Source organism: Pimephales promelas, chromosome 10, assembly GCF_988280905.1.
Source record: "Pimephales promelas chromosome 10, fPimPro1.hap1.1, whole genome shotgun sequence".
Taxonomy (NCBI): Eukaryota; Metazoa; Chordata; class Actinopteri; order Cypriniformes; family Leuciscidae; genus Pimephales; species Pimephales promelas.
The window spans coordinates 18,422,501-18,436,731 of record NC_142778.1 but is presented as its reverse complement, the minus strand read 5'-3'; the positions used below and the strand labels follow the sequence as shown (position 1 = coordinate 18,436,731).

General features: G+C 37.3%; 1 protein-coding gene and 1 long non-coding RNA gene across 3 annotated transcripts in view; both read left to right on the top strand.

Moving 5' to 3' along the window:
* The window catches only part of LOC148977394 (uncharacterized), a 72,999-nt gene that overhangs the window by 15,468 nt on the left and 43,300 nt on the right, over window positions 1–14,231 (top strand). The window lies entirely within an intron of this gene.
* pak1 (p21 protein (Cdc42/Rac)-activated kinase 1) overlaps window positions 3,077–14,231 on the top strand; it is a 49,965-nt gene continuing 38,810 nt past the window's right edge. Inside the window, exon 1 of one of the 2 annotated variants that reach the window (XM_039663718.2) lies at window positions 3,077–3,226. Coding sequence is in view for 1 of the 2 variants with exons in the window: in XM_039663720.2 (XP_039519654.2) it covers window positions 3,475–3,495 (21 nt within the window). In the remaining variant the exon portion in view is untranslated. Of the gene's footprint in view, window positions 3,227–3,287; window positions 3,496–14,231 lie in introns of those variants that run through there. The other variant, XM_039663720.2, reaches the window with a different exon arrangement.

Genomic DNA, 14,231 nt, shown 5'->3' with positions numbered 1-14,231 from the left:
CATGACATCATGACTTTTGAGTCAGGTGGCGTGTTATCTCTACGCATTTTGAGCTATCCGCGTGTATGTCTACGCCATTAATAACCGAGTCATTCCGCGTGTCTGTACACGCAGTCAAATCTCCAGTCATAAATGCCATTAACCCCAGTGACGGTTAAGTTTAGGGATGGGGTTGAGGTAAGTCATATCTTTTTTTTCCCTAGGATGGTGAGGGAACAGTGATAAATGCCATTAACCCCAGTGACGGTTAGGTTTAGGGACGGGGTTGAGGTAAGTCATATATTTATATAACGTAAGGTCAACGGCGTTCATAAACACGCTGAAAGGCGATTATGCGTCTTGATAGCACGGCAAAAATGGAAATAAGAATTGGCGTGGCATACACACGCTACTTCATGAGATCAGTCTGGATTATATCCGTTTTGCAAAAACAAATTTATGTGAGCGGTGTAATGAAATCGTTTTGATAAATCAGATTGCTATCCGATCTGAGAAAACACATTGTGGCCAGGTGTAAACAGCCCCAAAGAGACCGGCTTGTAGTTCATTCCAAACCACAACGCAAACGCCACGTGAGACAAAGAAAATACAACTTCTGTCTGTCCAGTGCCAGTCGTCGAAATAAGACGAGAGTCAACATCGGGAAGCTTTCAACAAACTGAGAGATCTCCGGTCTGCTCTAGGGCTCAAACGGGTCCAACAGTGTTTCCCAACCCTGTTCCTGGCGGCACACCAACACTGCGTGTATTCTTTGTCTCCCTTATCAAACACACCTGATTCAACCCATCAGCTAATAATCAGGTGGGTTAATGAGCTGATGGGTTGAATCGGGTGTGTTTGATTAGGGAGACAAAGAAAACACACATTCCTTGGTGTGCCGCCAGGAACAGGGTTGGGAAACACTGCTATACAAAGTAATAACTTATATTGTTCATGAACATGTTTCCATAATTATACAATCATACGGGTACAGTAAGCACATAAAACAGTTCAATATGGAGATAGATAGAAACAAAAACCGAAGTTTTCTACTACCCCTGTTTTCCCCTCACACACACATAAGTGTGTACTCGAATGCCTTTCCTTTCATATATTTTAAATGACCTGCAGATTTATAACTGTATTACGAGAGGATTTTTTTTTTCAAAGGCTGGAGAAATTATCTGTAAAAAAAAAGAAGTAGCCTATGCTAAAGTCCTTCGACAGCAGAGAGCAGAGAAATCAATGTTTTTTTTTTAATAAAAATCTATAAAAAATAATGAGACATTGTGGTTGATTTCTTTTAATTAATATTAGCCTAATTTGATGACAAAAATAACATTTTACAAGCTTCACATATTAGAAAAATACAATATTAAAAAAACAAAACACATTTGTATGGCTCGTTTTCAAGGTTGTTTCAGATCAACACCTGCAAGTGACCACTAATTGTCACCGTGGAGACAGGTGTCGGATTTGCTTCAACTGTTTCATTGCTTTACGAAGCCTTAATCTACCCACCACTATTTTCAGGTTGATATCCATAATATTATATCCCAAAAAAAAGCAGTTAGAGTGTCCACTGAGGAAAACGAAATGTTCGTCTTTGCCCTTCCCATTAAAACAACTTGGTTCTGACTCACTTATAAAAACAGTCTTTGCCGCCATCTAATGGCGTAATAATGTAACTTTCACTGAAGTCCATATGTCCATAACACGACTCGGTATAATATTTATTGAAAAACAATATGTAAATTAACATTAGCCATTATAAAAGACAAAAAGAAATAAAAACAGGCAAACATTTCAGTCAAACAGATTGTAACATTTTATATTATTTTATATTAGTCACATTTGAGGTCTAAATAACTACACAAAAACTCTTAAATTTAAATTTAGTAACACAAGAATTTTTTAAATGCAATGACAGTCTGCAAAGGAACTGTGATAAATATAATATAATGTAATATAACATAATTTTTTTAATATAATGTAGGCCTAATATAAAGAAATATATCGGCAACATTCTTTATTATATTTTATTACATTTAAAAAGATTTAAATATACTAAAAAAAATCCCAAACTAATGTGTGACTAATAATGTAAATGAACCCATGGCTTTCCAGAGTGATGCCGGTGGTGAGAGTAAAGTCATATTGGAACATATTTTTGAGTCAACGAGACTGATGATGATCAGGGGCAAAACTGAAAAAGTCTGCATGCGCCAGATGAGAGACTTTAGCTATATGGGTTTTGTTTGTTATTTATGCCTTAAAAATATTGAAATAAATTAAAACAGTTAAATACACAAATAAAGATGAAGAACCAAACCAACCAACAGTTTTCATGATTCATCATAAATGCTAATAAATCTAAATAGTTAATTTGGCTATTTTGATTAGTTTAATTGTATGATATTGCATACATTATCTATAACAATATAATAAGACACCCCTATTTACTAAACATGTAGGTGCACAGAGTTCACCTTGTTTTGACTAGTAGCTTGTTAACTGTTACCTGCAGAGGGCGCTGAAATACTTAATAATGGGGTTTCGCATGACATCATAGAGAGGAAAGCCAACAACAAATCTGTGTTCAAGCCAAAATTAACTCATAGCCTTACATGTAATACTTTGTCTAAACTGAGTGCATACCACGTTTAGACATTTTTAGACAATCCCATAGGCTAAAGATCTATCTATCTATCTATCTATCTATCTATCTATCTATCTATCTATCTATCTATCTATCTATCTATCTATCTATCTATCTATCTATCTATCTATCTATCTATCTATCTATCTATCTATCTATCTATCTATCTATCTATCTATCTATCTATCTATCTATCTATCTATCTATCTATCTATCTATCTATCTATCTATCTATCTATCGGTCACATCTTTTCTATTTCATATCCAAATATCTCGAGTTTGTATGATGAGATCAGCTCATCCTCCAGCACACATGTGGTGTGTTTAATATTGCATGTTCTTCCTCCACTGGTGCAGGTGACGCGTCTCGTGAGCGCAGCGCTGCGTGGGGAACTAATGACCACTGGGATCGCGCGTGGGCGGCGCTTCGCGCAGCAGGTTTGTGTGTGTCTTTACAGCAGTGAGACAGACAGAAAATACAGACAGGAGAAGAAGACTGGAGCAAATGAGCGCGGGGAGACACTGAATGCGTGAAAGAGCGAGGGAGAGTCTGCTCGGGGAAAATCACAGTCGTGTCTTTGGACAGAGGTGAGTGCCGGTTGTTCTTTACTGCTGTCACGCGTGTCGCGTTCACCGGGATCTTGCGTGACGCGGAGACGCGCTTTCGGCGTGGGGCGCGTGTCTGTGGAGAACAGACAGAGAAAGCGCTGCTCATTCATTTCAGACAGCACAAGGATGTGGGTTTATCAGCAGGAATTGCTCGGATTATAGTGATTGTTCTTCTCGTTTATGTGGTTTGAGATCAAATAACACCGTCTGATCTCTGCTTTAGTTACATGTGCCTCCAGCAGCAGAAGGTATGCTTGCCTTATATTCAATCTAACAACATCCAAATATATGCATGTTGGATAATAATAATCATAATAATACCAATATTTGTGTGATATTTATTTTCTCAACATATTATTTTAGAAGCAATTGCAATATAAACATTAAACAATATTAATTTATAATTGCATCAACATTATATATTTAATATAACTATTTAGTGTAAATATCAATAATGTCTGTGTAATTTATATCAATATGTATTTTCTGTTTTTGTGTGTGTTTTACATGGGCTATACAATATGTAATAATAAAAAACATAGCTGTTTAATGTAATTAAATCTAAAATATAAGTTCAGTATGTACATAATAATAATGAATAGTAACTATAAATATTACACAATTATTGTTAAAATCATTGTGTGTTCTCATTTATGGGTTACTTTATGCATTATATTTAAAACACTATATTGTTGGCTCTGATGAGTTTCTTATGTTTCTCATTTGTAAGTCGCTTTGGATAAAATCGTACAATATACATGTAAAAAAAAATAAGGGCCTAGTTGTCCAACAGTCTGATATGCTCACGCACTGTTTACACTGCTGGGCGTGTAAGCAGCTCATGACTGTGTTCAGAGACTGGACAAGTGAGAAGTCCATCGTCCAAAAATAACACAAGATTGCTGATGGAATGTATGTTATATTTTGGAAAAGATTCTATAAAGATTTTAGTAAGAAGATCCACGAATCCGAAAGGATTCAGCTCTGGATGAACCAAAATTGGGAATCTCAGGTTCACCAGTGGGTGTTGGATTCTTATTGGATCCCTTGGATCGTTTCCAAATTATGATTTAAATACCATTAGCATTCTTTCAGGATTTCTAAAAAGCCATGAATCTTGTTATTGATCGAACTACATCAGGTTAGTAAAATATACAGGCTCTTAATATGCTGAAGCATATGTTTTAATTAAAAGCATAAATTCAGAATGAAATCTTTAGGGTTATGTGTGTTGTGTGGTTTTATTGCAGTTGTGTTTCAGTATATTTGGTGGATCTGTTTGACATAATATTGTACGTGTAAGATAAGAGGAATGGTTCAGCTCACTTTGGACTGAATGGGGTCACATGTATCAGTAAAGTCCTTAAAGCAGTTAAGTCAAGCGTGTGTTTCTTCCGGGATATTACACCAAGGCCTGATATCTGTAAAAGGCCTGTAGAAGAAGCTCTCGTACGTATGCACTTTAAAGGTAACAAGGAAGTGGCAAACAGCACAAATCAATCATTACAATGTTTCACTTCTGAACCAAAATGTCAATCAACTAATTTGGCTTTTGCGGTCTCGCTTCTAGTTTGTGGAGCACAGGGTTTTCATTCTCACATCGTTGTCGTCATTGTTTAAAGAGTATTTTTAGCAGTGAGAAGATGGCATCATTGTGTTGCGTGTTTTGAGTGAGTTGAAGTGCTCATCCAGTCTAATTTTGTCTTGGTGTGATGTAAATATTTTTTGCTTGAACGCGCATGCATGAAGTACCAGCGTCTGCAGATCTGTAGATAGTATCAAACCTATTCATTTATTCGGGTTGGGGAGCTATCAGTGTGAAGTGGGGGTCGCTGATTCAGAAGTGAGCACACCCTTGGGCCACACATCACCATATGGTTTCAGTAACACCCTGTTTATCATCCCAAAACATGGGACAAAAAACACCCCAACCACCCTTCACAGATGTGCATTTGGCCTTGAAGCACTGCTGTGACTTCATTCTCATTGTTAATGTGAGTGAATGTGACTGTACTTTTGGATCTGACCAGCTTTTCAAAGGCATTTTACTGTTAGTTAGAACAAATGATAAGCAAGAGATTTCTAGAATCAGTAAATGTGTTTTTTCTGTTTTTAGTTCACTTCTTTGGGAAACTTGTTATGGTGGGAGGATGATGTGGAAATTTTTCATTACAATCCGTTTCAGAGCAATAAAGGTCAAATAAGATAGTTGTGCAATTTGGATATAATTATGAGATTTATATACCAAATCAAAATTTGTGCATGCATCCACAGAAAGTTTCTAAAGTGAAAATTTCTACACCATGTGCAAAAACCAACTTGATTTTATGTTGTAGACTTTTGCAGAAAGTGTAAATGCCGCTTACCAGTGCAAAATTCGTCACCATTATGCTAGGGTATTAGGTTCATGGTTGTGAAAATTGAAAGCTAATTAAGTTAATTAATAAGTTGCTATAAATGTTTTTAATACCTCTTTTTATTATTTAGGATGTACAGTATATCTTTCAAAAGTTCGGGGTCAGTACGGAATGTCTTTATGGAGCCGTTTACACGACACTGTTTTAAACTTAAAACGGAAAACATTTTATGCGTTTTGTCCGTTCATTTACACGACAACAGTGTTTTGGGGGCCTTGAAACATATAATTTAAAAACAGGTTTCAAAGTGCAAGTTTTTAAAAACGATTTAAAAATGTAAACTACAAAAATGCGAATTTGTGAAAACGGTGATGTCATGCGCATGCGTATAACGTTTTTATTCTATTAGGCACGTTGTGATTCTTTACAAAGTGATATCGTCAACTACAGGCCTGGCAGCATAATACAGCGTTTTTCTTACTTTTTGTAAATCTGTGTGTACGGTAATCGATCTGACAATGTTATGTCTGTACGCGGGAAAACTTTTCCGTTTTTAGTACATCATTGTCAAGTAAACGCATCCTTATGCTCACCAAGGCTGCATGTATTTGATCAAATTGAAGTAAAAACTGTAATATTGTGATGTGAAATATAACAATTTAAAGTGACTATTTTCTTTTTGAGTTTATTTTCAAGTGCCCTGAAACACGCAGCATTATTCAATGTGTTAATGTATTTTCCACTTAAGCAGGACATATTGAGCTGCTCCTCCCCTTTTAAAAATGGGCTTCATTAATATCACAATTTTGCCAGAGCTTTTGAGCTCGGTAAAAGCCGCATATGACAGCTTATGACAGCCATAGTCTAATAAATTCCCATTTAAAATTTACTATGAAACTTTTACTATTTCAAAACAGTGAATGTAACCGTGCTGAGGATGTGTAGTTTAAAAAAGTGTGTAATTTATGTTGGTGCATGCAGTACATAGCACCAGTGTAATCTTTTCTACTTGTCAGTGCTGTTTCTAATGCGAAGTCCGTCTAACCACTTCTCCTCCTAATCTCCTCCATATAGATTTCAAACGTATACGATTCGTTTTGTGGTCTGTGCCAACTCGATAAGATGACTCTGCCCTGTGCTGTCGTGAAACTAGACTTCATTCGCCCCAAATGTAAAGCATATTTACACTGTCTGAATCGTTCCCTATCTCCTATAGTGCATTATATGCCATTCACCATATAGAAAATAGTAATTGTAAACAAGTTACCAATTTCAGTCTCAGCCATAGACATTAAAAGAAATGGACACAGCGACCTCATAGATTTCAATGGAGAAAAGTGAAGTCAGCAGGCTCAAACTGAGCTTGAGGACGTAAATGTGACGTGTGCAAACTGATCGACAGTTGTACGACCTCTAGTAGCTGTGCCAAACGGAATCTGAATCATTCCCTTCCAAATCTTGCAGAGCCGGAGAGCGCGAGTATTCGCTGTCCATGAGCTAGCAGCAGGAGCAACTTTACAACTCTCTATGGGATTCTCCCTTGACTTTATGCCTCCATGTCCCCCCGATTGCGCACAAGCTTCTACGGTAATTTCTCGATTGTGCGACAGTCGTGTGTTTTGACACAATTGTCAGCCTATTTTTACAAAAACTGCTTCTACAGGGCCAAAATGTTTATACATTGATGTGTTTCTTTAGAAATAAACAACAGACAAATGGAGTCTTTAAACACCTCAGATGTAAAGTTATTCACTGTCAAAGTGACGCCAAAATGAATGGGAGTCAATGCAATGCTAACAGCAGGTGAAGGCTTGGTAGCCAATGGCGGTGCCCGGGTAGACTTCAGTTTCCGGCTGTTGGATTACCCCCTTGGTCTCAGCTGTGTCAGCTTTATAATGTAGTGGGTGGGATGGTTTAGATTCTAGAGAGCATTTGATTGGACAGGAAATCTGATGAGAAACTGAAGTGGAGAGTGATGTCATTTAAATTGTTGATCCTTATTGGGGGAAGTGAGAGACGTAAACTTTGAATGGTTATATCTCCTAAATGCGAATTTTGTGAGTTGTTCAAAGCATTTCTGTTGATTGTTAGAACGCAGGCGAACCGGAACATGGTTTGCGTAACATTATTAGCTGTTTGACAACATAGACTGTCAAGCAAAAGACTAAATATATTTATTACCGTTATAGAGTGATACCATTGTGCAGCGTTTACCTCAGTTAGTTGGCCGAGTGGATCTCTGAGAGTGAGTGTGTGAGTGTGGTGTGAGTGGAGGCGGGGCTAATTTGCTAAAATGAAGCAAGGGTTTAAAGTTCATGCTGTTCTTGCTGAATAAAATAATTTCTTTTCAAAAATAATCTTTCTGAGCTTACATGTGGTGATCTTTTTTAAATTGTAGAAAAACAATGGAAGAAACAAGTTAGAGTAAAAATAAGAAGGTTCTACTGATGAAAGAAGCATGTGGGAATATTCTTTTTTATCTATTCTGTTGTGAACAAAAGCAAGAATGCAGATTGTGTTAGCCTTACAGCGGCGGACAATGCTGCTACTCTGTATCGTTGCAGGAAAGCGAATAAAAAGGGTTTAATCTTAAGGTCACGTCCCATAAAAAAAGAAGCATTGCACGGGAAGAGTGTAGGAGTCAGTAGTGGGCTCGTTCCTTTAGTGTCACCGGTCAGATGCCTGCTTGGCGTAGTGATTTTCATGTGACTGCTTAAAAGTCTCATATAATTAGCAGAAAGATTTCCCTTGATCTTTTGAAATAGTTCATTGTATTCTGATTATGAAACTAAGCTGAAATGATGTCAATACAACGAAACACTACTGCACTGACATCCATGTTGCTCCCATTATGTAGTTTGCGTATTCATATTAAGATGGACTTTGCTCATGTGGTGTATAACAAGAGCTGGATGCCGGATTCAGAATTTTATAACCTAATTTACTGCAAGTTCAGTCCCTGCGTACCTTTTGAAGGTTCAGTGAGTTTAGGCAGCATGCGTGCAGGTTTTGAATTTGCGTTCCTGTGGCCCATTTTCCCCCTGCCTTTTTTATTGTTATGCAATGCCTGTCACTGTACGTTATCATCTCAACACAAGTCCCCCGAATGAGCTCAGAAGAAATGAGCCACGGCATCTCTGTCCGCTTTTCCTCTTCCAACTCCATTTATTTAACCCCGATCCAACTCTTCCTCACCCTTTTTCCTGCTCAGCTTGTACTGTATGGCACAATGGCTTTGAATTGTCATGCTCAGGACAGAAAGAAACCACACAGAACACCCTAACAGTGCTTAAAACACCATAGCAACCGGATAGCAACATGCTAGAAACCGCTCAGAACATTTTAGCAACTGTATAGCGTCATGCTAAAAATTCTTTTGGGACAGCTTAGCAACTCCATAGCAACATGCTAGGAACTACTTAAAAAACCTTAGCAACTGGATAGCAACGCTCTGGCATTCATAAGACAGTGTGTTATTCGATTCGTTCAAAACAATGATTCATCCAGTAATGAAACAAGTTACAAGCCGTATTTATTTGTGAGTCATTGAATCATTCATTCATTCATTCAAGTTAATTAAGCATTTTAAATAGACTGTAGCAATTATCATTTTGTCAGATCTTCTAGTAAATTAGATATTTTGTTTAGTTGTTCAGAATCGTGATTCTCAATTTATCCAGAACAGTGCTGCTCTATATACTGCAATATTCCATACAAAAAAAAATATAAGATTTGTCATTTTTTCTTTTATGGTGACTTACAGCTATAGCTTATTTTAGCCAAATTCTCATTACTAAATAGTGTGTCAAATCAATCTGAGATCTTGTTAGGATGCTGCCTTAGAAGATAACGGCCTGTGTGGGGAGTAGATGGCAAGAATGAACTTGTGACTCATTCTTTTACACCTGTTTCACATCGCATAATGTCATCATCACAGAGCTGCTTTGTGTATCAGTCATTGTTTGGAATGGAAAATACCTGGATGAGAGTCTCATGATGAGTCTGATTCACTCTTGACCTCTCAAGCAGTGGTTGACAGATACAGGAAGTTCATAAATGTCTTGAGTTGTTCCTCTAAACTGTGTTAAGTTCTGTATGATGAGTCCCAAGCCTCTTGTTTCTTATTTTAGAGATGACTGTATTCTGTCATCACTCTGCTATTCCAGCAGAATCCTTTAAATATGAACTTCATTTTCACACCCCTACAATATAAACCATAAAACAAACTCCACCCACTCTATGTGCTCTGATATGACTATAAGAGTCTATAAGAGAACACATGCACAATTCTTTGAGGAACATTCAGAATGGGCCCACACGGTTTCTTGAAGTTTGGTTGATTTTCACAAGTCACATGTTTAGTTGAAAGCTTCAGTCCTTAACTTTTTTGGGTTAAAAATTATCCAAAATAAATTTGAGCAAGTACATAACCAGCCAGTGTTCAAAACTATCTGCTTGCCTTAGCTTGATTCAAAGAGGTAAGCTTGTAATAATGTTTTTAATTCCAGTAGTACTGGTGGATTTCCCCGTGAATTCGAGCATATCTGTACACATAAAGAAGGGGTCCCGAATAGTATTAGCTATTAGGACTGGGAATCGCTGGGTACTTCACGATACGATATGCGATGCATTGTCAGTGGTGGAATGTAACGAAGTACAAATACTTCGTTACTTTACTTAAGTACATTTTTCACGTATCTTTACTTTACTTAAGTACAATAAATAGTGCATACTTTTTACTTTTACTTCGTTACATTTTGCAGCAATTATTATACTTTCTACTCCACTACATTTCTACCACTTCTGTTACATTTTCGTTACATTTTCTGATCAGTTTTTCCCCGGCCAAAACGTAATCTGACCGTCCGTTCGTTGCACGTTTGTCTTACCAGTGACGTTTGGTTGCCATAGATACAGTATATCAACCCGGTCACACTAAATGCGTCTCGCACGCAGTGTGTTTATCGTGCAACAGCAACTCATACGTGAAAATTTGTTTTTACATGCATAGGAAACACACCGTGTGTAATATATGTTTGGTTTGTTTAGGATTATGGCAAGCCAAGAGGTTCAGAATTACACCATAAATGAATCGCGTTTACTGCCAAACATAGTTATTAACATATAGTAAGGATAAGCATGATATTGCCTAATTGCAAGCTTGTTTCAGAAATGGTGACATTTTTTTCCATCATTATTGAACATCATTATAGGAGTAGGCTATAATTAGGTTGAATGAGTTAGAATTAAATGTTTTATTAATCATTAGAAAATAGACATTAAGATAATAAATTGTTATGCAAGTACTTTTACTTTTAATACTTAAAGTACATTTAAAATACAGTACTTTTTACTTTTTACTTAAGTATGGTAGTCATTGTGTTACTTCTACTTTTACTAAAGTAAATATTTATCTGGTTATTTGTACTTTTACTTAAGTACTGAGATTCAGTACTTCCTCCACCACTGTGCATTGTTCACGATATGGCGATACTGAGATAATCAATATATTATCAGTAATAACTCACAATATATCATGTTTTAAGAAATATTTTTTTTTAATTAGCAAAATGAATCTCCATTTATTTTTTTGGATGAAACACAAAAACAACTTTTCTCTTATCAGTTGCAACAAAACAGTCACAGACACTATTTTAGTGCAACATTGCTGCAATCAGTAGTAATACTTTATATTCGACAAACGGTGAAACCATTTGGGTGCAAAATAACTGTAAGACTGAGGACAGATTCAGTGTAAACAATACTATATGATTGTCCTTCATAAACATGAACAGTGACACTATTAAGTGCAACCGATACCATTTGTGATTGACTTTGTCCTCGTTGAACAAGGTGGTAGCTTTACCAAGTGTTTATGCCGGGATGTGTCGGCTTCGAGCCAGCACCAACCACGGCTTTCTCACAGAGCTCCGGGTGATGCCACGTGTAGGGGACATTTGCAAAGCAGTTCTTGCATATTGCGTAGTCCTTTTCTAGCTTTGCCCCGTCCGCACTGCTATAAAATCCAAAGTGAGTCTCCAGTAAATGTTACTGGAGCGTCCTTTAACTTCTTGCTCTCACTTCTACTTTCCTCGCTTGACTCTGCCATTTTCAAGTGTGTGTGTAGTGTTTACTGTACGTAAGCCCACAACAGCCAAACTCGCAACATGCGCCCCCTATCAACTTCTGGAGGAAGGTCTCATCAAGGAATATTGAATAGAGTGTTTTATAATGGCTTTTAAGATCGATATTTGGCAAGAGCGCATCGAGAATCGATCGCAGGAGTAAATATCATGAGATATCGCCATATCTATATTTTGGCGTACCCCTATAAGCTATATTGTGTGTATGTGTGAGAATGCTGGAGGTGGAGATTCATGGCCTTTTCTCTCAGCACTTAATGTAATTAAACTTAATTTGATGGCGGATCCAGAAATGTTCAAACGACAATCACCAGTGACAACTGGAGATTCACCCGTAATAATATCTGAAGGGCATTAAATAGTCACACAATGCTGATGTTTTAACAGTTTGGGAACAAATCATATCATGTCAAACCATGCAAATTATACTAAGCGATCATTCGATTTAATTAGTGTGATTTACTCCAATGCTCTTTTTCCCTTAGCTGGTCAGAACAAAAGTTGATGTTACTTGTTCAGATTACATTTTCCAGTGAAAATGATTAAGTTGGTCATACTTCCAATAAAAATCTGTGATTCTGAATGACAGTATTCACACCGGCGCAGTGACTGACAGCTGCACAGTCTCCTAAAGTTGATTATTCCGCTAATTACTGCAATTGCAGATTTCAAACTGAGATGGCGACAAAGAGGGAAAACTACAGACTGCAGCTTTAAGTTTATTTTTCTTTGTGGCATTGGCAGATATTCAAGTTAAATTCTCTGTTTTTAAATATATATATATATATATATATATATATATATATATATATATTATTAGTATTTTTATTTTACTGGGAAACAAAAAGATACTCATGGATTGGATATTGTATTTTTTTGTAAAAGAAACTGCTGCATAAGTGGACTTCAAGGAAAGAATAAACTGCTACAAATGTGTGATAGAGCCCCTTTGAAAAGTGAACTCAAAGGCAGAAGACAGAGAAGTATGTGTGTGCTCCGCTGGAGCGTTTCACTCCCAGCATGCCGTGCAGGCGTGCATTATTCAGCACGTTGTCATGGCGATGGGCACCTCTGAGTATTGGGCTTCATGAGGGAGGAGCTGGACAGCTGGTGGATGGAGACAGCTGCGTCATGGATTCTCCTCATTTCCAGTGTGTGTGAGGGATGGGATAGCAAATATTTTCAGATATTGCAGATTTCTGACTGTGGACAAATTTGTCACCAAGGTATTGCTTTTTACCTTAATTTATGAAATATGCTAAATCTTACCAAACTTGCTTTTGGAAACTTTTAGTGACATCCACAAGTGGAGGGAAAAAAGCTATACTTGGGAATAGAGTAATCGGTAGCTAAGTTATTAATTCATTAGGGTTATTTGTAAAAAAATATATATATACACACCTAAATGATTATTAGGAACGCCATACTAATACTGTATTTGACCCCCTTTGACCTTTAGAACTGCCTTAATTTTACGTGGCTTTAATTTTAAGGTGCTGAAAGCATTCTTTAGAAATGTTGGCCCTTATTGATAGAATAGCATCTTGCTGTTGATGGAGATTTGTGGGATGCACATCCAAGGCACGAAGCTCCCGTTCCACCACATCCCAAAGATGCTCTATTGGGTTGAGATCTGTTGACTGTGAGGGCCATTTTAGTACAGTGAACTCATTGTCATGTTCAAGAAACCAATTTCAAATGATTCGAGCTTTGTGACATGGTGCATTATCCTGCTGGAAGTAGCCACCAGAAGATGGGTACATGGTGGCCATAAAGGGATGGACATGGTCAGAAGCAATGCTCAGGTAGGCCATGGCCTTTAAACGATGCCCAATTGGCACTATGCGGCCTAAAGTGTGCCAAGAAAACATCCCCCACACCATTACACCACCACCACCAGCCTGCACAGTGGTAACAAGGCATGATAGATCCATCTTCTCTGACTCTACCATCTGAATTTGACCCGGCAACATTTTCCCAGTCTTCAACTGTCCAATTTTGGTGAGCTCTTGCAAATTGTAGCCTCTTTTTCCTATTTGTTTACTCAGACTGGCCGGTCTGGCACTAACAACCATGCCGTGCTGAAAATCAACTTTCTTTCCCATTCTGACATTCAGTTTGGAGTTCAGGAGATTGTCTTGACCTGGACTACACCCCTAAATGCATTGAAGCAACTGCCATGTGATTGGTCGATTAGATAATTCCATTAATGAGAAATTGAACAGGTGTTCCTAATCATCCTTTGGGTGTGTGTATATATACACAGACACAAGTTTTAATATATAAAAAGCTTGCATGTTCTCTTTTGAGCTCTTTGTGAACCAATATAAATTATCATTTAAATCCAGTTGATTCACTTGCATTGATACAGTCAGACATTTTCTTTCAGCTGCCTTCTCAAACTTTCACTGCAGCAGCAGTGTTTGTTCATGCCTTTCAATGCATTTAAATTCACAATATTTTCATAATCTCTTAATCTTCACC